This window comes from Serinus canaria, chromosome 20, assembly GCF_022539315.1.
Source record: "Serinus canaria isolate serCan28SL12 chromosome 20, serCan2020, whole genome shotgun sequence".
NCBI lineage: Eukaryota > Metazoa > Chordata > Aves > Passeriformes > Fringillidae > Serinus > Serinus canaria.
The window spans coordinates 6,242,581-6,269,662 of NC_066333.1; the positions used below are offsets into that span (position 1 = coordinate 6,242,581).

General features: G+C 50.1%; 2 protein-coding genes across 2 annotated transcripts; one reads left to right on the forward strand and one right to left on the reverse strand.

Annotated features, from left to right (window-relative positions):
- Positions 1-39: 39 nt before the first annotated feature.
- On the forward strand, positions 40-5,571 carry FITM2 (fat storage inducing transmembrane protein 2). The gene is made up of 2 exons (XM_009093202.4): positions 40-235; positions 2,886-5,571. Exons 1-2 carry the CDS (start codon positions 63-65, stop codon positions 3,535-3,537), a joined length of 825 nt encoding a protein of 274 aa, XP_009091450.2. The 5' UTR covers positions 40-62; the 3' UTR covers positions 3,538-5,571.
- Positions 5,572-13,621: 8,050 nt separating this feature from the next.
- GDAP1L1 (ganglioside induced differentiation associated protein 1 like 1) lies at positions 13,622-26,907 on the reverse strand. The gene is made up of 6 exons (XM_009092986.4): positions 26,652-26,907; positions 24,171-24,363; positions 19,699-19,872; positions 17,619-17,716; positions 17,402-17,516; positions 13,622-14,547 (listed from the first exon to the last, which is right to left on the reverse strand). Exons 1-6 carry the CDS (start codon positions 26,829-26,831, stop codon positions 14,204-14,206), a joined length of 1,104 nt encoding a protein of 367 aa, XP_009091234.1. The 5' UTR covers positions 26,832-26,907; the 3' UTR covers positions 13,622-14,203.
- Between the last annotated feature and the right edge of the window lie 175 nt (positions 26,908-27,082).

Here is a 27,082-nt window from a genome sequence, read left to right on the forward strand (position 1 = left end):
GCCGCGCGGGGGCGCTGCGGGGCGGGGCCGGGCCGGGCGGTGCGGGCGCTGTGGCGGCGGCCATGGAGCGGCTGGAGCGGAGCGGGCGCTGGCTGCGGGCCGCGCTGGCCCGCGGGCGGCTGCGCCGCCGGCTCCCCGCGCTGCTGCTCGCCATCGCCGTGCTCGGCTCCGCGCTCAAGGACAGCGACCTGGTGCCCGACACGCCGCTGCAGAACAAGCGCAACCCGCTCAACGTGTGAGGAGGGGCCCGGGGGTCGCGGCCGGTGCGAGCGGGAGGGTCCGGGCTGGGCGGACCGAGCGGGCAGGGGTGCCCGGAGGGGGCCGGGGCCGGGGGTCGGTGCTGGCCGCGGGTGCCGCGCTGGGCCGGGGGTTGGTGTGATGAGATTTCCTGTTCCTGACTCAGAGGTTTCAGAATACCGGGAGTTTCTGGCTCAGTCTTTATTGGAAGGGGGGGAAAGGAGTTGTTGGGGATTTTTTCCCTTCTTAACGTCGCAGATAATTCCTCGTATTTGAGTAAACTGATTTCACTTTCTCTGGCAGGCAGTGGCAGGACCCGAGGGCAGGGCCTGGAGCCGTGTCAGGGCTAGGCTGGCTATTAGGAAAGGGCTCTCATCGGGAGAGAGGCTGAGCACTGAACAGGCTCCCCAGGGCAGCGGTAACAGCACCAAGGCTGACAGAGCTCAGAATTTTGACAACATTTTGACAGCATTTTGACAATGCTTTCCAGCACATGCTGTGACTCTTGGGCTGTCCTGTGTGCAGGGCCGGGAGTTGGACTCCGTGACCCTTGTGGGTCCCTTCCAACTCAGCATATTCTGTGAGTCTGTGGTAGTTACTGAGCTGATCTAAAACCCAGCTGAAGGAATTAGGTCTTTTAGCATCTTTCCTAAAAGCAGAATGGCTGCCATCCTTTTCTGGCACTTGTGCGGTGAGCTAACTGGCTTAGTCATTATGTGAAATTAGTTAGAGCATTTTGAAGGAGCCAATGAGCTGGGCAGGAGTGCATGTGCTGTCCTGCTACATGTCTGAAAGTAAAACTAAATTGCTGTTTTCTTCTGTGACTTGGGGAGCTTTGGACTTTACTGATTCAAATCTGTCATTTGGTGACATGGGAGAAGAGCTGTTTTCAGTGTGATTGAAAGAGCATTGACGGGAAACACTTAGAGAGAAATTGATCTTACAGTAAAAGCATATTTCAGTTCAGTTCTCCTTTTCAAATAGAGGAAGGTGATCTGTTCTGACAGTTCCTGAAGCAAGTATTTTTTCCCTGCAAATTACTTGCCTCCTGGCTTGTCAGCAGTAACCTTGGTAGCCTTTCTTGCTTTTAAATAAAATGGGGGTTTTCTTTTCAATTACTGTTTCATGGCAGCAGCTGCAGTTGCCACACAGGCATCAGTTCTGTAAAATTAAAGAGTGAATGAGGTACTCCTCAAAATCCTGGGCAAGGCCCTGACAGGTTTGTTAGGGTCATAAGGAGGATGCAGAACTTCAGACTGGTTTGGCTTTGCCTTTGATGCTCAGGTGAGAATTGAATGATGACTCTGTGTGTCTGTCCATAGCTCAGCCACAGAGCAGAGTTCAGCTGTCTCTGTTTTTAAACTGGGCTCTGGGTAACAAAGGGGCTGCACAATTCCCTCACCCACCAGCTGATAGGAAGCAAGACTTTGGAAGGTGCTGATGGGAGAGGCAGGATCCTGGACTGTGGCCTCCTTAACTCATAATAAATTCACTTACACCTGCTCCAGTTTAAGATTTGAAAAGAGAGCGAGTTAACACAGTACTGTCTTCTATTAAACAAGATATCAACACATTGTCAGCTGGGTTTCAAGATTTTATAGGCATCACTGCAAAATTTTTCAGGGCAGAGGGTGAATTTAGAGATGGAAGGATTTGTGTATGCTAAAAGAAGGCTCTCATCGATTGAAAGGACAATAAAGAAACAACATTGAGCTGCTTCTTTTATTAAAAAGGACATGAGAGAGGAAAAGCTTCACAGGCTGATGAGGGGAGAGGGCCAGCCCTTCTGGCTGGCTTAAGAGGCTGAGGTTGTGAAAGGCTTTGTAAGCAAGGATAATTGAGATGGTGGGAGAGTCAGAGAAGGGGTTACTGTGGTCAGGGTGGCAAGCTAAAAATACATTCTTTGCAGCTGCATTTTGAGTAGGGCAGAGTTGAGCTGCTTTGTAGGGTCAAAGTGATTGCAAAACTGAACTGCAGGTCTGCTGCAATGAGTGAGGGCTCTGGGTCCAAGGCAATGCTGCCTGGGGATCAAGTACCTGCCTGAGGAAGTATTCAGGTTTTGGGCTTGAGGGAAGTACTGGGGAGAGGGTTAAGATGTGGCTAAGCTGTATTTTGGGAGGAGGGCACAAGTGTGGCATTCACATTCTCTGAAAAAAATCCCTTCTTCTCCTGGGAAGCTGAGAAGCCTCAGGGAAAAGGAAAACAATTCTTATCTCATTTGCTTCTCCTCCGTTTTGCTCATGTGGATTGTATTTGGAGATTGTTTACCCACAGATGATTGTTTCATTGGATTCTGGTGTGAGTTTTGACTCTTTGGCCAATCAGGGCCAAGACTCTGGAAAGAGTCACAAGTTTTCATTATTATCTTTTTAGCATTGAGTAAGTATCTTTTCTGTATTGTATAGTATAGTATAGTATAGTATTCTTTAATATATGATATTATTATAAAGTAATAAATTAGCCTTCTGAGAACATGGAGTCAGATGCATCATTCCTCCCTTTGTCAGGATACTCCCTGCAAATACAATAGGCACAAGTCTCTAATTTCCACGGTTCTGAACACTGACCTCGAGTACTTACTCCACCACTTACCCCACTGCCGTGGCTTTTCACCCATACTGGTGTCTCCTTTGCCTTTCCTCTGGCAGATACTTCGTGAAGGTGGCCTGGGCTTGGACACTGTGGCTGCTGCTGCCCTTCATCACCCTCACCACGTACGAGCTGGGCCGGAGCAAGTTCCTGTACGGCCGCACCAGGAGCGCGCTGCTGGTGCTGCGGCGCCTGGGGGCCCTGCTGGTGGGCACGGCCGTGTGGTACCTGTGCACTGAGCTCTTCATCTACATAGAGAACCTCACTGGGGAGTGCTCCCTGCAGGGCAAACCCAGGCAGCCAGGCCAGCCCCCCCGGCTCTACGCCTCCAAGCGCGAGTGCCAGCAGGACAGCGGCGTCTGGAACGGCTTCGACATCTCGGGGCACTGCTTCCTGCTCTCCTACTGTGCCATGATGATCCTGGAGGAGCTGGCTGTGCTGGAAGCGCTGGCCATAGACCACAGCTCCAAGCTGCGGGTGGTGATCAACGTGCTGCTCGTTTCCCTGTGTTCCCTCACCCTGATCTGGGTGTTCATGTTCCTCTGCACTGCCCTGTATTTCCATGACTTCAGCCAAAAGCTTCTCGGTGTGCTGATAGGTCTGGGAGCTTGGTATGGGACATACAGGTTTTGGTATTTAAAGCCCTTTTCTCCTGGACTACCTCTTCCAAATATATCTTTGAGTTCAAAGAAATACAGCTATAGCAGATAAAATAAGGTTTGAAATGGTTTGGATTTTGCTTTCAGTACTGGAGTAGTTGAATGTAGGAATGGTTACTGTATTTCCACTGTAAGGAACAAGGTGATGGGTTGGAGGAAACCACATCTCTGTTAGCCATTGGCTGGCAGGTGGTAATGAGCTTCTTCCCTGGGAGAAGAAAAAAAAATCAGGATTGGAAGAAGTCTGTTCTTGTTTAGGAGCTGCCAACTGGGATTGTCAGCAAAGAAATCAGAAGCTGAATCTGTTTCTCTCACTAAAAAATGAAGTAGCAGACCCAAGGCTAAAACAGGCCTTTGATCTTAAGGAGTGTGATTTATCTCAGCTAATTCTCCCTCTTCCTTTTTGAATTATGTCAAGATATTGTGGATGGTCCAAACCTCAGGCTTTCTTTAATGTTCCTATTTGTATTGCCTTATGGGAAAGCTCTAATAATCACAGTGCTGCTAAGCGTTGCAAAAATATCAATTCTTGTGGAAAGCAGGTCTGTTGTGAAACTGGAACATCCCATGGTCTCAAGTGTTAAAAACACTAACTTGCCAGAAATGCTTCATAGCTGCTTCTGCAGCAGAGAGTAAACCTGAGGTGCAGTGTCTGAAGCAGATGTGACTCTCAGTTCATGCCATGTCTGAAAAGGAAGCTATTGAAAAAACAAGCCTTAACTTTTTCCTTAGGTGAGGTAGATGTAATAATATTTTGTAATTTTATTCTTGACACTAAAAAACCCAAACTCCTTTCTGTTTTGCTAAAAAAGTCTAGTATGAGGATTGGGGTTTTAATTTTTTAAAAATCTAATCCACTACACACTTTGCAACAACAAATTCCTTGGGTTTGTTCTTCCTTCTAGAACAACAGTGGAATTCTGGTGTTCTGAACAAGCTAGCTTATCCTGCTATTTCCCAAATAGTCTGCTTGGTAATGAGTGAAATGCGTTGTTTATCCTGGGAGCTGCAGAGCAGAGTGTGCTTGAAGCAATATTTATTCTTGCAATACCAATAAGCTATTTAATTTTGATTGCACATAAAGCTGTGGCCACTTTTGATGTGGCTATAAACCCACTACTGAACAAAACACTGCTATTAGATAATGAATAGGGGTGAGATGGGTTTGCTTATCAGGCAGATATTTAGCATAGTTCTTATCTGCAAAAGCTTTTAATTATTTCATAGCGGCTCATTCATGATGCAGTTGCATGAAGTGTGTTTGACAGTGATGACAGGACAGCCAGGAAGCTCTGTGGGCAAGGCTGTGGGTCACCTCCACTGCCCCCACAGACTGCAGAGTGGCATTTTCTGGATACAGGGTGTGATGCTCCATCAGGTCATCTTGGCATGTTTTGCCAGCTCAACCTCTCTCTTCCAGCAAGAGAGTGGAAGCATTTGCAATTCCTCCAGCAGTGTTAGTTCCATGCTGTGGTCTGCCCCTGAGGAGAGCTAAATTCACTGGAATTCCCACTGAATTTGGTGGCAAGTGGGAGTTGTGTCTTTAGAAAGAGCAATTCACCTCTCAGAAAGAAGCTGTCCATGGGGTTATATATTTTCTGTCAAACTCCTCTTGGTTTTGTATTAAATTGCCTTTTAAGCTGACTCTTTGAAAATTGCACTGATTAACTCATATTGGGTTTAACTAAATTTGTTTAAACAATGCAAATATATTTGCAGACACTCTTTTGATGTAATTTAAGCCTACTCCCAATAGAGCTAAGCTAGACTGCAAGCCACTTTCACCATGAAAAAGGATTATATACCCAGAAGGTTTTATGATTAATTTCATAACGTTCCTATTTTAGGTTGTCTTTATGTAACTTTGCTGTATAGACAAGCCCTTGGAACAGGAAATGCTGTTTACTCAAACCAACTGACTTGCTGAAATCATGTTCATTTTCACAAATGTTTTGTGCAATCACGTGGGTACTTCTGTCCACTTTAACCAGTGTCATGCAGATTATTTTTTTAAATGGAAATAATGTAGGATATGGTTATTCTCCTATTTAAACAACAACAACAAAAAAAAAATTTGAAAACTTTATCAGTGTTTGTGTCTGAGAATCTGTTCCTGCTATCTGTAAAGATGCTGCTGTTACTCTGCACATCTCTGGATGACCCAGCTCCCCAGAGTTTGTGTGACTACTGAGGTGGCTGATCAAGCTGGCACTGAAAGTTCTGCACTCTTTGAAAGGTTAACAGAGGATGGGTTCTCAGGAGTGCGGGGTTTTAAAAAGAAACAAAACCAAACAAAAGCCATGGCTGACTAAAGTAACTTTCCCAATGTGTGCCTGTTACACCAAGCAGTTCATTTTGTAATCGTGGACATTGGTTTATTGGAGCAGAGGGAAAGCCTAATCCATTGAAATGTATGGGGAAACTGCCATGGGCTGGAATACTCCTTGTGAGTTTGGAAATCTTGGGGTCTTCCTCAGTGCCCAGACACCATGGCCAGCTCTTGGCTCAGAAGGTTCCCTTGTGCTCCAGACCTTATTTGTGCTTTTTGACTCTACTCCAGAGCAGGAGTCTGCTTGCTTGTGCTTCACCTGGAAACCTAAGGTTGCAAATTTCTTGTTCACGTATTTGCCATCACATTTATCTGACTTCCCTTTCTCTCCCAAATTTTATCATTAAAAATAAAAATTGCAGCCTCTCCACAACAGATTTGCAGCCAAAGAGAAACAGTGCTGGGAGCAGCTGGATTTGGTATCCTGTGCCAAAGGCACAAATCAGCTGTCAACAGGTATTACTGGTTTGTTTCAAGTGTTGGGGTGGATTTTTTTTGCTTTTTCTACATTAAAGTATTCCTGTTGTTCTCACAGAGCTGTCTCTCTGTAGAATTACCTAGGGAATTTTTGTCTCCAACATCTTACTAACATATTTCAACATCTGCTAATCTTTCATAGCCTGTGTTTGGGCTGTTTTGTGGGCTCTGTTTCACAGTTCTTTCACAGGAGCAGCATTTGGCCTGACTGTTTGGCCAAGGCAGTTCTTGGTGCCTTAAACATTTTCCTCTGCTGGGAACAGGTAGAGCACAGTGTGAAAAGAAACTGCCTTAGGATTCATTTCACTCTTCACTTACCTGGGACTGTTTCAAATGTTGGTGTCACTGCAGGTGAGCTCAGGCAAACAGGAAAGTTGAGGTCTTTCATAAGAGCCACGTGAGCAGCTCAGACTTTAAACATGCCTGAACCCAGGGTTTGATTCTTCCTCCAAGTTTATTCAAAGCAAACGTCATCCATGAATGCTTCACTGGTGCTAAATAATATTCCTGGTTTCCCAATTTATTTGTGTATGCTGAAACTTGGGTTGTGGGTGGCTGCAAAAAAAAAAAAATCCTGTTTTCTGTTTTGGTGTGTGGCAATTGGTGACAAAGTGAGAAACACCCAGTTATGCCCTGGAGTGCACTGTAATGGAAGAAACTGCTGTGATATGTTAAATATTTTGGGAAATCAGTCTTTAGTTGTGAACACAAGTCTATGGTCACTTCATGAAATAGTAACTGATTTTTGCACTCTAGCTTAATGTTCCTCAAACCAGGACACTTAAAGTAGCTCCCTGCAGCTTCTCTGCACTTGGCCTTCTCCAGCTCTTTGATCACCCTATCTCCTTTTGCTCAGAAACCTGTTCTCTGGGGTTATTTCTTTTCATAGCTTCATCTCTCCTCCTGGAGCACAGATTAGTAATAAATGCTCTCCACCTCTGCTGGATGTGTGCTCTCTCAGTATTTTGCCTTCCCTTCTTTGAGGTATTTTGCAAAGCTTAAGATGAAAGTAATTAATAGACACAAAAAGGCCATTGTAACTGAACTGATGTTTAACTGTTGTTAAACAGAGCTGCTCTGTCACTGTACTGGTGGAAAACCTGGAGAAAAGCACATAGTTTATTCATTTAAGCAGAGCTGCACCTGATGTGCTTGAGCTCAGGGAAGGAAAAAGGTGATGTGGCAGCAGAGCTCGATGCATTAGGAGAGTTACCTTTGTCCTTCTCTTGGGGAGCGAGTGCTCACTTCAGTGGAGGGTACTTTCATCCAGGTGCTTAGCAGGAAATCATTAATTTGGATATGGGAAGAGTCCCTTAGTGCTTAAATGAATGAGAGCATAAAGTTTAAAAGCTGAAAAAGCAGACATGGAAATGGCTGTCAAGATTGAGTGCAGTCCATGAAATCTAAGACAATTATATAATTGTATTATTTAGTCTGAAAGGTTATTTACTTTTCAAATACCCCCTGTCCATCACAAAACAAAAGACAATGCCATGTGCTTGTAACAAGCCAAATTACTCCTCTGTAAAGCGTTGGGAGTAAAAGATGGCACAGAAAATTAACAGTAAGGGAAGAGCTTTACCAGCCTTTCAGGAGGGTTGGACATCATGGGAAAGCATTTCTTGGAAAAATGCCCTTTCCCTGTTGTGCTCTTCCTGACAATGTGTGCAGTGGCAGGAGATTTGTGGCAGAGCTGAGGATCTCCCTGGAGGTGAAAGCTGAAGAAAGGAAAATGTTCAACAGGAATAAATGCAAACAATTACTTTTTTCCTCACCTCTCCAAAGCTTTTCCTATGTCCAGCCCGGGTTAATTTTGCAGCTCTGGGCTGTGCATTCCTTCAGTCACAGTTGATGTCAGAGCAGGAACTGGGCACATCCTCAGTGTCAGTGTCAGCTCTTCTGAAATGCCTCCCTGGCTCCTGCTCTGCCTGCAGAGCCTTCCCATCTCATGGGTTCTGTGCTGGGAGGTCACTCTGGTGTGACCGTGTTGGTGACAGCCTGAACACCATCACTCAGCACCGAGGAGAATTCAGCTGAACAGGCTGAGCCTCAGAACAGCTGACTGTGCTGGGGAAAGCCATGCAAAAGGGGAGGAAAACAAGGATGCTGCTCAGCCCACAGAGCCTGTTGGCCTTATCCAAATGTGTGAACAGTTGCTCCACACCTAGCAGGATTGTGCTCTTGGGAATGGCACCCTGGGCCTGCCTGCTGCAGGTTTTGCAGGTGATGGCAGCGAGCACAGACCTGGTGTGAGCTTGGTACAGTGTCACTCCAGACCACAGCTCTGGTGCTTCAGCTTTGTCATAGCCTGACCTGATTCTGTTTTTAGAAGAATGGGAGTGATAGAGGTTTGAGGCTTTAAAAAAATATATGTAGTTTTTGTCATGATTGTCATAGTTTGGAAGTTAGGAGAAAAAAAATGATTTTTGGTTTATTTTGTTTACTGGGTATTTTTCTTTGTTGTTTTCAGAGATTTTGTTTGGGTTTTTTTTCTTGTGACCAAGGGAAGAAAAACCTATTGCTGTTGTGTAGTGCTTGGATCCAAGGGCACATAATGGAAAGAAATTGCTTCTGGTAAGCAAAAATAGAAGAGTGTTCATGAGGCTGGTGGTGGAGTGACATGACCTTGTGATGTAAAGAGCCTCTGCAAAACTGCACTTAACTATGCAGGATACTTGGTTCTGTGTCAAGAACTGCCTGCAGCATTACACAGCACCCTCAAACCTGGTTACACTGTTCTGACTGCAAAGTAGCTTTATTTGGATAACTCTCCTGGAGCTAAAAAGGATTTAGGTCGCAGGAGAGATGAGGTGCTGGTAAGAAAGAGCTGAGAAGGGAGGCAATGCAAGTAGGGGGATGGATGGTGTTATTTTTAAAGGAATGTTTTAGAAATCATTGATCTGGGCTGTTTGTGAAGAGGTTTTTAGCAAGATTCCATCTCCTTCCTTTCTCAGCAGTTCTTCCTGAGATTCTGACAACCCAGGGACTCCTGACAACGGGAATGTCTCTGGGGGATGGTCACACATGGCCCGCTGTCTGTGACAGGAGAGTGTCACCAGGGAGCCCAGGAGAGGGCAAAGGGGTAGGACAGCAGAGAGGGGTAAAGGAAAAAAGGGGCTGAAAGCAGATCATTGTGCAGAGGGAACAAAAAGGAAGAAAAAATCCTGTGAGCTCCTGAGAAGTGGATGGAGGTTGACAATTTGCTTATTGAAGCTCTTCAGCAGCAAAGTGTCATGGAAATGATCTCCTCTCTGCAGGTAGAGCCTGGCCAGCAGCACACAGGTACTGCTGCAGTGATGGACACCTGTGTTCTGACAGAGCAATTCTTCATCCTCATTCTTTCTGGCAGAGCTGCCGTTCCTTCCTCCACTGAGAGCTGTTCAGTGCAGGCTCTTTTCTCTCTGTTTAATCCTCCAGAGAAAAGCGAGTTAAAAGGAGAATGAAAGACGTCACTGAAATGTCCTTTGGGCACATTTCGGGATCAGCACCAGGGGAAAACCAGGAAATGTGTTTGTCATGAATGTGCTTTATCAGAGAATCCAAGTTCCTGTGTGTTTTTATTACTGCTTATAACTTTAGATTCAGCAGAAATGGCTGGGTCTGAAACATCTGCAGTTTGGTCACTGAGGCCATGCTTTGGGAAATCTTTCAGGCATAAAATATCTGTTCCTGTTCACTACATACAGAGATGTTTTCACTCTCTTGCACACCTGTGGGGCTGAACTTTCCCTGGGCACTGAACTGAACTTTCCTCACTGAACTGGGGACTTTATTCTGTCCCACCATGACAGAAGGAGCTTTTCTACAGTGCAGCAAGAGCAGCTTTGCTGTGAATAGAAATTGCCCTTTTATCCTCAGCTATGCCACAGATAATTGCAAGTTTGAGGTTACAATAGTTACCTCTAGGCTGTACATGATTTCCTGTTTCTTTGGGGTTTTAGCTTTTAATCTCATATCATCATATTTTATATTATCCTAGCCATCTCAAAATGCTATATTCATGTTATCCCACATTATTTCAGTCCCATATAGCTTTCAGCAGCCTGTGGGGTTTAGTTGCTGTCATTGCCTGTATTGTGGATCCAGTCTGGGTGGTTTTGGCTTTGATCCTAATGATGGCAGTGAATGCCACCAAACACAACCTGATGTTAAATATTTTCACAAGCTTTAATGTTTTGGTGGTATGGGGGGAAATCTTTCATTTACTTTCACAGCAGAAAGGAAGGAAGGGGCAGCTCTTACACCATCCCTCTTCCCTCTGCAGCCTGGATTCTGAAATTGCAGCTGGCTGGAAAGGATGAGGTTTTTTCATTCAAAAACAGAGGAGCACTTGGCAAATAATTTCTGACAGGGCCACCAAATGGTCACTAGACATTCTTAGGCAGCTCTTGATCTGGATTTCTTTGGCAAGTTGTGAGAGGATCTGTGGTGTGTTCCCTATCCTCTGGCCAGCTTGGTGTTGAAATCCTTTATTTTGCATGGAGAGGTCTTCTCCATCCCTTGCCAAGCAAAGGAGAGCACTGCCAGCCAGCAGTAAGGCTGACATGTACATTTTCAATTTTCATAATCGAGTCTTTTGAGCAAATCCTGTAGGAGTAAAAAGATTTCAGAAGCTGTAGCTCTGCAAATGTGACCACTGGGAGCCTGTTAAACAAGAGGCTTGGGAGGCAGGAGGGAAAGGCTCTGTGTCATGAAGCTGCATCTCAGGGGTGCTTGGACTCGATAGAAAGCCCCTGATTTTCACCCCTCTGATAATTAGAAGTTCCACACCTCAGCACAGATAGATTTTAAAGGACTGAGGTGCCTCAAAGCACGTTTGTCTCTAAAACACAGGGATTTCAAAGGATAAAAATTTGCTTGAGTAAATAAGTACATTTGGAGGGAAGAAGGACCCTGGCTGGGGCTGGGTCAGGCACACAGGAGTGTTGGGTGCAGGATGCAGCAGGAGCCATTCCCTCTTGTCTAAAATATAAAATAGCACCTCTGAGGTGCCTCACCTTCCAGCCTTTCCCCTGGGCACTGCTGTTATCCCACACCTTGCTGAGAGCAAAGCACAGAATCCTGGAGTGAGAAACCAGATTTATACCATCATTTTCACATTTCTGTGTACAGAACTGTGAAAAACAGGCCAGTGCCTGGCTCATGGCCAGGTCGTGCAGTGGGCTCCCCTTTGCAGTGGAACTGGAGCAGAAAAGGTCTGGTCAGGCTGAGATCAGTCAGAGCAAGAGCAACTTTCTATGATGACAGCCTGTATCACCCCAGGGCTGCTTATGGTCAGGGCCGAGGGGATTGATCAGGGCTCTGACATTCATTCAGGGATCTCACACATCAATCCAGCCTCTGCCTGCCACACTAATTGTCTTTTATCACTCTCACCAATTGCTTTTCCCTGGAGCAAAGTCCTGGTACTTTTTCATTAGCAGGACAGGAAAACAAGGCTTAGTAACAGGGAGTGGTGCCAATTTTTTTTTAATATATATTTTATTTTTATTTGGTCCAGAACAAAGGCATAATATTAACTATTTTTAGCTGAGAACCTGTACAAAATCCACCACTACAGCATCAGTGGCTTCCCAGCAGCCCACAGTGTAACACTGGTGACAGCTCCTGTCCTGTTCCAGCTGCTGGATCTGCCTGTTTTCCTTGTAACAGCTGCATTTTAACAGTGTGCTCCAAACACAACACACACCTATTTACTCCAGTGTTTAGAGGTCTGATTTGCTCCATGAATTTAGATTTCTGTGGTTTAAAATACAAAATTAAATAGAATTAAGGAGCAAAGTAACTAGTAGCAGTCTTGCAAAGCAGCTTCCTTCTGCCTCATTCTTGGGCTGAAATCCTAGCTATGGAGGAAGTATTTCTTCTCCTTCCCTCTGGGTTTCCCGGCCTTATAACTCATTAATATTCCTTTCTACACCTGGTGTGTGCATTTCATCAGCTTTTGGAGATCACCAGGGAATGTGCATGTAGGACAACAAACAAAGGGAAAAGAGTGAAATCCTGGTAAGGGTTTTATGTTGGTGTACCTTTATAAATCTTTCTGTGAGGTTTATCACCAGCTAATTGACCAAAGAGAGGATCACCCCTAGTTCATCTTCTTGCACTTTTCAGATTCAGCAAAAGGGAAGAGCTCAGGGCACCCTCCTGCCTCCCTCTTCAAAAAGAAGGAGAATAACTATTTCTTCTGAAGTCACCAACTCCACAAAGGAAATACTGAAAGTATTTTGGAGAAGGTGTGTCTGCAAGGTTCCACTCAGCAGCCTCAGCTGCAGGAGCCAGGTGTGCACATACAGATGGTGGATTTGGGTTCTCACACACCAGTTTTAAGTGCTTACCCAAGCACAGGGTGGGTAACAGGTATAACACAGAGCCTCTGCAGCTACACAGCTTGCTGTATTCCAGAAACCTGTCAGGTCAGCCTTATGACAAGCACCATATAAATGTGCGTTTTGCACTCTCAGTGTGCTCATCCCCTGTAATTCCTGCTAAATATTCCCAATTCTGTGGCTGCCAGGTTGCATCAAAAGGTCCTGGGAAAGCTTGCTGCTTTCAAATGCATAAAGATAACCTTTGAATCAGAGGCAAATGCAATTCCTGTTATTTCAGCCACACTTGGCATTTGCTCCCAAGCCCTGAGATATAGCGTGGCTCCCAGGGATCACTGGAGTGCCTGAAAGCCAGCAGGCTGAGAGCTGACAGAAATTAGTGCTTGGAAGAGGAATACACATAATTTCCATGCAAGCTTTATACCACTGCAGTACATGAGGCAAAGCACAAACCACCTGCACATCCCACTGCCCTCGGGCATGCCTTGCACGGGGACCAGAAGGATGTGGAACACATTTAGAGATGCGAAGCCATTACTCCTCCCATATGGTTTATTGAGGATCTCAGTTTCCAAAGCATGAGTAGCAGTGAGGCCTGTTATTCTTTCCAGCATGCAAAAGGCACAAGAAAGTCATCAATGTGATTCTGTGCAAAGTGTCCCTAAGAAAACACACAGCGAGGAAAGGACAGAAAAGAGCTCCCGATGGAAGAAGCCAAAGCGCCTTCAGGAAAGTGCTGAAAAGTTCTGAAAATGGCTGTACTTTTTCAGAGTCCAAATATGCTCAGTTGGTGAAAAATCCTTTGCAAATCCGTGAAAAAAAAACTCAAGAGACAGAGCCAAAAGGCTTAAAACAATAATCTCCTTCATGTGCCAGAATTCAGGATGAAAGTCAAAATGATTTATCTCAAGGAAAAAGTGCGGCAGTTAAAGACAGACATTAAATTCTTTAAAAAAAAGCTCCCCAAAACCAGACGTAGAAAGTGGATACATTCTAAGAGCAGCTCAATAAAAAATATTCCTTTTAATGAAAATAATTTTTAAAATGGATACTTGAAGAACAGAAATCCACCTTGACTGTGACCAGCTACTGCACCCTGCTCCCAGGAAAGCCTCCAAGCACGACAACACAACGCCTTCTAGAAGAAGAAAGTCCCCACTACCTGCATGTGTGAAATGTGGCCAGTGAACAATTTGGAAACACAAACGCACAGGACCAAGTATCCAAGTCCCAGTAGTCAACTTGGGTGCCGGGAAGCCTCCTGGGATGCTGTCTGTCCCCCTGGAGCTGGTGGTGCTGGCGGCAGTGCCACTTCCCAGTGGGCAGGGCTGAGCCCGTGAACCCTTGAGCCTCTGGCTGGAGTTGAATACCTAAACCTAAAAAAGGCATTTACAAGTTGACAGTTTTGTTGTTGTTGTTGTTTTCTTATTTCCTTGCAGTACAGGTTTCTACTTCTAGACTATGGAATGTTACATTAAACAATATAATTATTCATTACCTTGCTTCAAATTTCATTACAGTTACTGAGGCTTCATCATAATTTCACACAGCACAGAGACACCAAACTAAACACCAAGCAGTCAGCACTAGATGTATTTTTTCTTTAAGTACCAATAAGCAAAATATCCCATTCCCCCCAGAGATCCCATCAGGAAGGAGGCTCCAAGGAAGGAGGGAGGTTTCCGCTTGACCAGCCTGAAGGCATTGGGTACCACTGCAGAGAGGAGCGTGGTGTGGATGTCTCCCAAAACTTTCCTGAAGGCGAAGCGTTTCTGTATCCTGTCAAAGAAGGACTGTAGGTTGGGTCTACTGCCATCCTCCCAGTATTTCTTAGAGAGTCCCAGAAACTTGAGGCGGTGCAGGGTGGCTCCTAACAAGACATCGGCCAAAGTAAAGACGCATCCACAGAGCCAAAGCTCACACTTCTGCCCTGGAGAGAGAAGAGACAGAGCAGAGGTAAGAGACCCTTGGGGGGCACCTAAAAGCTTGCTCAAAAGGTCCACATAGGCAGGAGCATTTGTAGATCTGGGGTGTTTTTTCCCAGCTCCTTGATGGGCCAGGAGCTCAGAGCTCATCCGCTGTGATGGAGAGTACAGGGGTGCCAAAAGCTGGGAATAGGAGATGATGGTCTATAGCCTGTGTGAATATACAAATTACTGGCTGCAAAGCAGCTCTGCTGCCTCTCCCCCAAGTCAAGAGCAGCTGGAGAGGGCATCCTCCTGTACCTAGGAGGTCCCTGGAAAAGAGCCCTTTGCCCCCCTTGAAGGAAGATGCCATGCAGTGACCCCTTCTGCTGTGTCAGTGCTCAGAGAGAGCAGCAGTGTCTGCCCTTGGCAGCACCAGGAGCTGTTTCAGGAGTGTCACATCAACTTGGCCTATTTTAGGGATGTGAGAAATCCTCAGGAATCAAAACCATTTGCTGGATGGCCTGGCTGCCCTCCTGTGTGTGCTGCTGGGGAGGGTCTGCCTTTGTTCTCTCTCCTGTACCAGGGACCCTGCTCCAGGACACCAAAACTGGCAGCACCTCTGTGCCAAGAGCCAGGATTTTGGGGAGACAGAGCTCAGGGTGAGTGCAGGACATGAAGAAACACACTGAAGGGTTGAGAACCCCTGATAATGGGTGATCCCAGAAATAACCTCCCTAGAGAGACATCCAAAAATAAACCAAGCTGCTGTTAGGCTGGAAAAAGCAGTCTCAGGCCAGGATATTGTTAAGCACTCCCTCAGTGCCCTTTCAAAACCGAGGAGCTGGGCTTGGATGGAGCTGAGGGAGATGAAAGAATGTGCAGGTAAAGAACATCAGAAGGGACACAAAAATCCACCCTCAGTCAGCTTTGCTCCAGATTCCTCATTCTGGGGCTCTTCATTGTGCTGTGGCTATTGTAGCAGGAAAGAGAAGAGAGGCTCCAGTAGAGCAGCCCGGGGCAGGCTCTGCAGCTGCTGCAGGGCTGCCTGCAGGACCAGGCTGGGGCAATTATGGGTAATTAGCAACCCTCATTTGTAGGTGCTTGGCAGCCTGCCAAATCCTGCTGGAGGCACTGCCCAAGTGGACAGATTGCCTGTGCCTAATTAATCAATAAATATTTTCAGTGACTAATGAGTTGTGCGGGTGCTGCAGCCAGAGCTTCTTGGGTGTGGTGGGACCTTGTGGGGGCTTCAGCTCAGCAGTGAGGGGAGCAGGGCTGAGGCAGCTGCCTCACTCCAGGAGCTGCTACAGGTGAGGGAGAAAGCACATGTGAGGATGGTGACTTCGGGAGAGAGCTGTGACCCACCCCTGTCCCTCTGTCCCTCCTGGCTGTGGGCTTGCACCTCTACTGAGCTCTGGAGCCTGCTGAGGCTGCTCCAGCCCCCTGCACCCCTGCCCAGCACTGAGCAGGGTGGATGCACAGGCACAGGCAACCATTCCCTTGGCATGCACAGCAGCCCCAGCTGGGCTCAGCCTGTCCCAGCTGAACGAGGTGCCTGTGGCAGGGGTCTCCTGGTGCTGCTGCAGCACCTTCCACCCTGCTCCTGCTGCATTGCTGCAGCCTGGGCTGCGTGGGAGCAGAGCTGCTGCACTGCAGCTCCTGGGAGCTTGCCAAAGTGCTGATGGTACCCACTGCTGAGATCCTGACCAGGCCATGGGCACAGGGTGGGTGTTTGGGCTCTGGAGCAGAGGGCAGGAGTGGCACACAAGGACTGAAGGCATTGGAGCACCTGGGTGCTGGCAACAGCAACAGCAGCAGCGATCCCTCTGCTCCAGGCACCTGGGATGTCCTCCCAGGGCACCTCATTAGGCTGCACTCTGCTGTCCCAGCCCTCACAGCAGTTAATGAGGGTGTTTGAGGAAATTAGGGCAAGGCAGGATGCCATGAGAGCACATCAGGGCTCTTGGTAAATCCCCAGCCCAATGCCCTGCAGAGCCTGACCTTGGCACCTCTGAGGGCTCTCCAGTGTGGCCCTGAGAGTGAGGCACAGCTCCCCAGGCCGAGGCTGGACCCGAGGGCAGGGCCAGCTGTGGGACCATCCCCTGATTAACTGTGCCTGGCTCTGCTCTGCATCTGGCACCGTGGTGCTGGCAGCCCTCCCGGGGCTGGGGTTCTGAGCCCTGCCAGCAGTGAGGAAGAGAGGAGGAAGGGGTGATGGCAGGACAAGTGCTGCCCAGCTGTGCCCAGGCACCCCTGACTGCCAGGGCTGCTCTGGGCAGGCTCCCAGCACCCTGTGTTTGCTGTCAGGGATGGCTGGTGTCCCTCTCTCCCACCTGCTGGCATCTGACACAGGTTCTGTAAAGGCTCTCCCCTCCAGGGCCCCTCAGATTCCTGGGTTTCCCTGCCCAAGCTCCCCTGGGATTTGCCCCAGCCTGGTGATGTGAGGGCTCAGCTGTGGCACATGTCCCCATCTCTGCACTTTCAGCAGCCAGTGCTCCTTGGAGTGCAAGTGCCCGGGGCCAGCCTGCTGCTTCCTAAACCAGACAGAGCATCAGTCACTGTCAGTCCCTTGCTGGGGTAGAGGGCACCTGCCATCACCCTGAGGTGACTTTGGGGCTCCCAAAGAGCACCCATGAGGACAGGGGTCCTGCTGTTCCTTGTGGCAAGGGGTGCAGGGGTGGTTTGCCAGAGGTTAGGAGGACCACGGCTGCAACAACATCAGTGTACCCAAAACCAGGAGAGCCCAGAGGCAGCCCCAGACCCACCAGTGGTTGCTCCATGGGAGTAGTTCATCAGGTACAAATCTGTTGGCTATTTCTGGTGTTGCACCTCAGCCTCCTGTGGAAAAACACCCCATAAACACAGCCCAGTGCCTACCTTGGTACTCCAATTTCCTTTTCTCCAGCTCAGCCTCAATCTGATCTAGCACCATCCCAAGTTCTCCAAGGATCTTCTTCAAGTAGTTCACATTATCGTGCTCCAGAATCTTGGCCTGGGTGGAGAGCAGGGTTAGAATGTGTAATAAATGGACGCAGGGACACAAAGCATCATGTTCCCCCAGCCCCAGGGATGTGTGTGGCTTTGACCCACTTACCATGAGCTTCTTCTGCTTGGAGAGGTAAGGCTCAGAGAGCTGTGGCTCCTCTTCATGGTCCAGCTTCATCAGATCTGTGGTGGCATTGGCTAAATGTCCTGGAAGGGGGAGAACAGACAGAGAGGCTGGAATGACCAGTGTGTCTGAAAGCAAATCACCTCATCCTGCAGCCACAATATCACTGTAGCACCAAGGGAAAACATCCCAGAGAGCTGAAATGGGCCAAATTCAGGGCTTGCTGCTGCTGTGCTTCCACGTCTGAGGGCGTGTGGCTCCGTCAGCTGTCCCTGCACACACAGGGATCTCACAGGGCAGGGCTGGCTCCAAGCTAGGGCCAATCCCCCTCCCTGAGTCCCAGCCTGGGAGTTTCAGCTCTTCATTTTCCCTGCTGGATTCATACTGGAGCTGCTGGAAGCTCTATCTGTTGCTTGCTGTTTAAGGACAGCCCTGGGCTTGCCCAGAACCTGGCTCCTGCAGCTCCATCCCCAGCAGGCTGAGCCTTTGGGATGTCTGAGCTGGCTGCCCACACTCAGGTGTACATTCAGAGCAGTGGGGCAGGGAGGGGCACAGGGGGTGCTCCCTCCTGGGTGAAGCTGTTCCTCCCTGGCTCGGTGTTTGGGGCTGCAATTCCGTGGTGTGGAGCCCATCATGAGCATGGAGAGATGCTCACCCTTCTGCCTCTCTGGGCACAGGGAGGATGGGAAGGGCTCTGTGCAAGGGAGCTAAGGGAGGGAAAGGGGCAGAGTGAAAGGAAGAAAGGAATCCTAGAGGAAGAGTAACACCTAAGGGATAGCATAAATTACCCAAAGTTGGGCTAATGTCTTCCTGCCAGGGACCATCTGCTTTCCCTCCTTGTTCCCTCCAACAAGGGAGGCCTTGGCTCTGCTGATGCAGGAGGTGCCAGGGCCAGCTGGGGTGGGAGCCAGCAGCAGGCTGTGCACTGCTATAAAATGCTGAAATTCCCATTTCTGCCATGAGCTTGTGCTTGCTAAGGCTGCCAACCAGCTCTCCTGGGGCAGCAACTCAGATGGAGACCTGAATATCAGCCTGTTTTCATTCCCCTTGGGAGAGCCTGGAACCTGGGTTCACCCTCTCCTTGGGACACAACAACATTGATTTCCCTCAGCACCCACTGCAACAGGGCAGCTGAGCCATTGCCTGAGGGCAGGAGATGAGCTGGGGAGGAAGGACACCATCAGCCCATGGAGCTGCTCATAGCCCTCCAATGGCTTGGGAAAAATGTCACCAGTGACAGGGTTTGGACAAGGAGATGTGTTCAGAGACCTCGACAGAGCGCTGGGGAGGTGATGTGAGGCAGATGGGGGCCAAAGCCATCACAGCCACACCCTTTGGGGAAGGGAGGTGCCCTGGCCTACATCAGCCCGAGGTCTGTGGGTGGAGGTGACACTTGGCGACACGGGGAAAGCTGTCTGTGACGGGTGTCAGCAGAGGCAGGGCAGACCACAAGCTACACCTCAGGAACTGCCCATTTCTCTCTGTGCACAAGTGCATCCCACCTCAGCAGGACCATCTGGGACCCAGGCAACTGAAGAGATGGGGGTGGGAACAGTGTTTTCTATGGGCTCAGCTTGGGGCCAGAGCCTAAAGGAAGGGAGAGACCTGGGACATACCAACACCCTCCTGACAAGGTCACTTTTCTGGCCAGGAATTCTCTCCAGGAGCAATCCCTGCCATTGAGTTATATTAAGCATCGTCAATGTTTCATGAGCACTTGAAGGTCAGGTACACAGACTTATGCCGATTCATCCACTGCCTGCAACTCAATCTGGCTGCTCCCTCCTGCCTTTGCCCTTAGAGTTATTGGAGGGAGAGGGGCAAATTCTTGTGCTCCAGAAAGAGCTGAGGAGAAGCGTGCATGTCCCATGGGAGCCCAGACACCCCCCGAGTTAGGAAGTCTCTCTAGGATGCCTGCAATTCCCAGCTCAGCTGTGCTTTGCCACTTCCCAGCTGTCCTTTGGCAGGAAGGGGAGATGAGCAGGAGCACGGCGGCTGGCTGGGCTGTGGAGCCTAGAGGAGCTGGGGAGCCCCGGGCAGCCCCCTGGAAAGGCGACTGACTTACTGCGGATCTCAGTGGTGGCGTACTTTGGGATCATGGAGTCGGTGGTGAGCTCGGGGTGCAGGATGCAGCCGTGCGTGTAGGCGTCCATGGGCAGCGAGTCCAGCAGCTCCCGGTACTGCAGCACCCGCGAGTGCAGCGCGCTGCCCGGCTCGGGGATCAGCTGCGGCACGTTCTCTGCGGGCCAAGGAAAAGGAGTTAGCGCTGAGACTGAGGGGAAACTCTCCAGAGCAGAAATCCATTTTGGTTTAGGTGAAATGTACATCTATCACCAGCTGGGGATCTCTGTACAAATTACGAACAGGACAGCACTGCTGTGGAACGTGCCTTGAGCTGTTTGATTTTCCAGCATCAGTCTCATTACATGGTTATGACAACGGGAAGATGCCATCAGCTCACATCCCTTGCAGCAGACAAAGAACTTAATGTTACAACTCACTTTATAACTTTTTTGACAAATCACATAAAGCAGAAGCATACTGACAGTGGTTCCATCCAACCACTATAAGCACAGGTACCTTTGGTTAAACAATGCTTGCTTATTTCGAATACAATACCTGCTTGTAAGCCTTAAAACACAATGCACAGAGCTCCATTATTAAGCTTCAAACTTCCTAATATCTTGCTAGTTAAACTTTTCTGTAGCTTAGGGAGTTATTGCAGACAAGCGTTAATACATGGACCATTGTTCTACTCGTCCTTGCTTTTCTACTTTTTACATAATTTTTCTGCTGACCAATCTCATGGCTACTGCTTAGCTCCAATCACAGTTCTGCTGTCTCTGAGGCCTGCCTTTTGCAGCTTTGCCAAAACTTTCTGATTTATGGATTCCCACACATCTTTGAGTTAAGTCTGTAGCTTGAAAGCATAGCTGTTGTGTCTGACTGCCTGTTCTCGTAAAAAGCCTATGCTCAGAGAAACTGCTTCAGCCGAAGGACAAGATAAGGGGGGCAGACAGGGAGACTGTTAGAGAGAGGGCAGCCTGACCCAGGAATTCTTTCTGATATAGAATAATTAGTGGCAAATAGCACACAAAAATAATAGAATGAATATGTGTGAACCTATTGTGAAATTGCATGCATATGTATTTAAGAGAGATAAAAAAGGATGTAGAGTTCCCAGAGGTACACATATATTTTGAAGGGAGCAGTCCCCACATGCATCCAGCATGTAATAAACATAGCTCTGAAATAAACCTACCAGCTTTACAACTTTCACAGAAGTTGTGGAGTTTGTTTGCTTCCGTAAATCAGCGGCACCTGGGAGAGCTCAAGCTCTCATTAGCAGCTCCTCAGCTGGCTCTGGACAGCAGGGTGCAATCCTGCTGAGACAGCGGGGCTGGCTGGGGCAGAGCTTTCACTCAAATCTCTCAGCTCTGCCCTCACCCTCCCTGCTGCCCATCCTGGCCAGGAGTGCAGCCAGCCCATGCCCCGAGATGGGCAAACCCACGGGATCTGTGGATGTCATTACCCAGCCCCACAGCCCTCGTGTTCCCTGGGTCAGTGCAGCCAGCCCTGAGTCTCCACACTCTAATTTCACATCTCTTAGAAGGGGAGACAAACCTTCCTGGTCTGCAGAAAAGAGCTAAAAGATGGGGATTTGAGTTTAGGATCTCCTGAGTTACATACTCTTTACTCCAGTGGCAGTGAGGTACCTCATTCTCTTGGCTTCCTTGAAAATCCCCAAAATGGGCAATCAGAGTAGATGACCAAAGAAGCCCAGTGTATCTTCCCTCCATGCTCAGTCAGCATCTCAGCTGCAGCAACAACCCTTGCCAGGGCTGGCTCTGCTCCTCCCTGCCTTGTTGGGTTTTATTCACTTTCCATGGATGGTGGTTTGCATCGTGCCTTTTATTACACTGTCAGCTCAAAATACATGGCAGGTGACACCAGAAGAAGCAAAACACTGCTCTTGTCTCCTCCAAGATTTTTAACTCTCCCAGTTTTTTAAGGGATCATAAATGTTTATAGTGTCTACAGGCAGTGAGTAAATCCACCAGTAAATCCCTGACTCTTGCCCACATCCTGTTTGCAGCACTGGGCTCTCCACGTGCCAGTGTTCCCACCTGAGCTGGGTCATGTTGGTAGGACTTTGGCAGATGTGGGCAGGGCAGCCCCTTGTTTCAGGGCCTGAAGTGACAGCTGTGCCCTGCCCAGCCCTGCTGCTGGTGGCAGGAGTGGGCTGCAGGTAAAAGGGAGCTGGCCTTGCCATTAGTGTGCCAGCTGGTGCCCATGGCTGGATGAGAACCAGGCAAATTTTGGTACCTCCTGTACTGGAAATCTCACATCTCTGACCCAGACTGTCCCTGCTGGAAGGCTCCAGAGTTGTCCCCACTGACAGGCATCACTGTCCCCTGAGCAAAGGGAGGTTTTGGTGGCTCTTCCCTGCCATGGGCTGTTAGCTGCCTGCACTGCCTGGGCTCCAGCTCTCCAAGTGGGGATTTTCCACCCGAGAAAAGTGACCAGATGAGTGAAACAACAACTGAGCTATAGCTTGTGTGCTCCTTCCACAGGGCTCCTGGCCAGCACCCAAAGGGCTGGGGCTGAGGCTGGGAACAGCACATCCAGAGGGACTGCTCCATCCCGCAGGAAGATGGAGCAACCACAATGAAATAGCAGCATGCTGGCCACCAGCCCATGTCCTTCAGCACATTCCAGGGAGGTTTTTCATTGGGATGGCCTGACTTGCCTTTACATGCCACAGCAACCTGCACATAGAGGCTGCTGTTGCACTCTGTGGCTGTGCAAGGGTGTGCAGACCTTGGAGGACACTCCTGCCTGGAAGAAATATTGCCCTGATCAGTTTCTGGGCACTGCTGGGCAGTGTCCTAGTGAGAAGCATCCTCAAACGTGGCTTATTGGCACTATTCACTGCTATTTTGGGGGAAATGGAAACATTTCTCCACACACTACTCTTTACTGATAGCTGGACCCCAGTGTGTGTAAGCAGCTGATAAAGGCCCTGCCCTTAACCTGGGGGAGATCACAGCTCAGTAAAAATATCTTGTAAAGGCCTTTTCAAATTGTACACATTTCTGCAAGGTGGCTGATTCCCCCTCAGATCAGCACTGCCACATCCTGGTAATGCCTTTGGCAGCTGCTCTGCTTGGTGATAGGATGGAGCAGAGCAGGGAGCAGGGAGTGATGCTCTGGGCCCTCTTACCTGGATCTTCCCCTCTCTATTTCCCAGCAAAAAGGGAAGGAACTGCACCTGGCTGGAAAATCTCAATGACAGGAGTTTCCCAGCGCTCGGACAGCTCTGTGTCCCCCTCCTGCTGGGGACAGCCTGTTGTCACATATGTCAGACCACCTGCCCTTCGCAGAGACCAACTGAAGTGGTGCAGGGACTGACACCCCTGATGTCCCCTGGTGCTGGGGCTGCTGCCAGGCAGGAAAGCAGCTGCCATTCCCTAGGACATGCTGCTGGTGTGGGATTCTCCTGATGGAGTCATCCCTGCTGCCCCACTGGGAGGGAGCTTTGTGCCTCCACGGAGCAGCAGCGCAGTGGCGGGGCCGGGAGAGGACAGCAGCTGAGCTGGCAAGGAGCCCTGGCTTCAGGAGCTATTTTGAGATGTTTCTGATGTCTCTGTTGCAAGGGGATGGATGCTGGGGAGAACATCGTGATGGCAAAGCCCGAGATCCCTGCTCAGCTTTGAAGCCTGCCCAGTGGGTGTCCCAGCCCAGCAGCCCCCAGGACTGGGGGAATGAGGGTGAAGGGTGTGAGATGCCAGGGAGAGGCTGCTCACAGCAGCTGCTGAGCAAAGCTGACTTTGAGCTCTGTCTCAGTATCCCGGTGTGCCAGGCTCAGCAGGCCTGCAGCCCTGCTCCAGGGGAATATGAGCTTCCCTCTCCTGGCTGTCCCTTCCTCTGGGTTTGTGTCACATCATCCTCCCATGGTCCTCAGCACTGCTGGCTGGGTTTGACTTTAAAGAGACTGTTTTCTCTGAGGCACAGCAGCAGCAGGGACAGCAGGGTCCCCTGCCCATGGAATGGCCCAGGAATCCTGGAGGAAGCGGGGAGAGGAGCAGCAGCACATGACTGACACCCACCTTCTCTCAGCAGAGGCCCTTATGGCGCTTTATACAATTACCCAGGGCCAAAGCACAAACACACCTGAAGTCCAAAGTGTTCCCATGGGCTGTGCCCCAGTGGGGACTCTGGTGAAATGCCACCATGCACCATGGGGACTGAGAGAAATTGTCTGGTTTGGAAGCCTGACTTCCAGGATAGAAAAAGGGGAACTGAGCTCCCACACCCCTCAGAGCCCTCCCACACTCCTCAGAGCCCTCCAGAAGGGGAGTTCTGCTGGAAATTCTTCTATTTAATGGAGAAACATAGAAGTCTGGGCAGGGCTGGTGGCTTGCTGATTTTCTGGGGTGAAGATGAAACTTTAAAGGAAAAACGTAGATTTGTTTAGCAAACAGAATGTGGACTAGACAGGAATTTCCTCTGAGGCAGAGCCCAGCCTTGCATTACCTCCCGTGAAGTTCTTCTCCATGTAGTCGATGATCTGGTTGTAGTCGCTGATGATGTTGTCCCTGTGGATGATGACGGGCACCTCTTCGCCCAGGTTGAGCCGCATGAACCAGGGCTCCTTGTGCTCCATCAGGGGCATGCTGACATCCCTCTCCTCGCAGGGCAGCCCCTTCTCTGCGATCACCAACCGCACCTGGGGCAGGAAGCCAGGGAGAAAGGGCTCAGCCCCACACACCGAGCTGGTCTCCAGTCCCCCCTACCCCATTACACCCCCAGACCCTTCCCTAAAACTTAAACACGGTGACAAGTCAGGATCACGGGCTTGCCCTGCAAGAAGCCAAGCAGCTGTTGCCATGGGACAGCTGCAAAGAATTCGTTTTCCTGGCAAAGAGGGGACCCCCAAACCCATCCTGTCTTCTCAGAATCATGGACCATGCTCCCTGGTCCTGGTGGCCTGTGTGACAGGCAGAGGACAGCCAATCCCTCAGCCAGTCCCTCAGTGGGTGGAGGGAGGCAGGAGCTCTCCAGCTGGGGCAGTGATGCTGCTGTGGCTCCCAGCATGGCCCAGCACATACCTGAGGAAGAAAAGGAGGAGGAAGAGGAGGAAGCAGGGCTGCAGCAATGTTATGCCTTACACGTGCACCCAGTGAGTGCTGCTGTCTGGCTGAAGGAGACCTGGATGCTGACTCAGGTATGTCCCACTCTCAGGAGTGGACTCTGCCTTTAGCAGGTGAAGGCTCTGTTCTGTGGGAAGTTCCAGGCAGGCCCTGTGACCCTGCACAGCATTCCTCCTCCATGCTGGCATTAGCTTGAGGGCATCACCCAGCACCTTCACACCTCTGGTGTCAAACCTGCTGCCTTCCCCTTCCCCTGCCCTCCTCCTGCCCTGGGCCTGCCCAGCACTGTGGGGCTGGCACCCACACATCTCAGGGGTGGGAAAGGTGAGCCCAGCCTTGCAGAGGGGCAGGAGGAGGCAGGAGTGGGGCTGGATGTGGGACACCATCACCATCCCCACCCCGACCACCAGCCCTCAGGGCTGATCCTGCTGCTCTGCTCTGTGCATGAGACTGTGTTGAATATGCACTCAGGGATGGCATTTTAGGCTTCTGGGTTATAAAACCTGACTATTATGAACTAAGTATGTCAAACACCAAAAAAAAAAAAAAAAAAAATAAAGCCCACGGGGGATATGAGAAAGCCATGATTTACAGAAACACTGAATGAGGCAAAAGTACTTGTTTTCATCCAACTAGCAGCAGCTAAAAATACAATTTAATATATATATAAGCGTTTCTGTGAGTACTTCAGAGTTCCTGGGGAATTAGTCATTAATTATTCACAGGACTGGCAAGTTAATTTTTTCTTTCAAAGTCAAACAAGAGAAAGCCTGGGTTCCTCAACTGCAACTCACTCCTGGCCTTTTCCTCCCAGCTGATAAATCAACCTCAGCCTACCACCTGGGGTATCCAGCCCCAGGCTCCCTGTGCTGCTTTCAGGAGCTGAAGGCCTGGCAGGAGGCAGCCCGGGGTCCCAGGGCACCCCCCTGCCAGCACCCCAAAAGGGATCCCAGACTGGGGTGACAAAACATTCCCGGGGAATTTCTCGGGGAGCCGGGCACGAGCATCCCCCGGCAGTGCGGATCCCGAGCCCGGCAGTCCCGTGCTGCCGGCAGGGCCGACCATGTGCAGCCTCCCTGCTGCATTGGGCATCCTCCCTCCTTTGTGTCTGCTCGCAGGAACGGGCACCTCTGCCCGGCCCTCCCGCCGGGCTGTGCAGCTCGGGGAGGCCCTGGCACCGGGAGCTTGGTGTTCCAACACCCACCCCTCCGAACAGCCCATTCTCCATATGGCGTTCATGGCTTAGGAAAGATAGGGGGTTTGGGGCCGGGGGAGAAGGTTGGGTTTGTTACACAGCTGCCGTGCTGCGAAATGAGCATTTACTATTGTCTGGAAAATGGGATTTCTTGCTGGGGCAATCCGGGAATAGAATTTCCAGGGCACTGCTGCATTGTGAGGGGTGAATCATCGCTGCGTGCTGGGGTCCGGGATCCTCTCCCGGGCACCAGCCAGGCTCGGGGCTGCCTCTCCTCCCGCAGCAGCAGCAGCAGGGTGGTCCCGGCCCGGCTCTGCCTTTGTCTGCGCTCCCGGCCACGCCGGTGTGGGGCTGGCAGCGGGCACAAAAGCCGAGGCGGCTCCCGGTGCAAGCCGTGATACCAAAGCAAAGGCAAGATCTGGCTGAGCCCCCCCATCCTCATCCCCATGGCATCCCCATCCCCTCCCAGGCAGATGCTGTTCAAGGTACAAAGATCTGCCTGGCCGCACGCTGGTGACCCGGACAGCCACAGGGCTGATCCCCTCGTTCTCCCCCGAGTGCATCCATCCGTCCATCCGTCCATCTGTCCATCCTCCCGAGCAAAGGGATGCCCTGGCACCTGGAGCTGATTCTCGCCCGGGAGCCCGGCCGAGCGATCGTTCTCTTTACCTTTTGTGAGCTGAAAGACTGCGTCCAGTGGTACAAAACCAATCTGTCCTGGGATTTGAGAGCGGGGTCTGTCGGGTCGTGATTTTCCTCGCCTTCCGTGGATTTCCCCGCGTTGTTCTCCAGCGCCGAGATGGGCCACCAGCTGCAGTTGGTGGGAGTAACATTATTGGGAGTCGCCATGACAGCAGCGAGCGAGCGGGAGAGGGACGGGGAGAGCGGCGCTAGCCCAGCATCACATGGGCTCCTGGCAGCCCATCCCCGGGGCAGCCCCGGCTCCGCGGGCAGGCGGGCGGTGGGCGCGGGGTCACGGCACGGGCTGCTGCCGGGGCCGCCGGGGCTGCCGCTGGGCTCGCAGCCCGTCCCCGCTCGTGGCGGGGCTCCCACGGAAACGTGCAGGCATCGCTTCAAGAGAGGAGTCAGCAGCGGAGCCT

Bases quoted from the DNA above. Each gene is read 5' to 3' on its own strand.
- FITM2 (XM_009093202.4), top strand. From the start codon at position 63: ATGGAGCGGCTGGAGCGGAGCGGGCGCTGGCTGCGGGCCGCGCTGGCC. The intron at 236-2,885 runs GTGAGGAGGGGC...TTCCTCTGGCAG, and splicing joins AAGCGCAACCCGCTCAACGT to ATACTTCGTGAAGGTGGCCT.
- GDAP1L1 (XM_009092986.4), bottom strand. From the start codon at position 26,831: ATGGCGACTCCCAATAATGTTACTCCCACCAACTGCAGCTGGTGGCCC. The intron at 24,364-26,651 runs GTAAAGAGAACG...TTCCTGCCCCAG, and splicing joins AGTCTTTCAGCTCACAAAAG to GTGCGGTTGGTGATCGCAGA. The intron at 17,717-19,698 runs GTAAGTCAGTCG...TCCCCCTTCCAG, and splicing joins CGCCACCACTGAGATCCGCA to GACATTTAGCCAATGCCACC.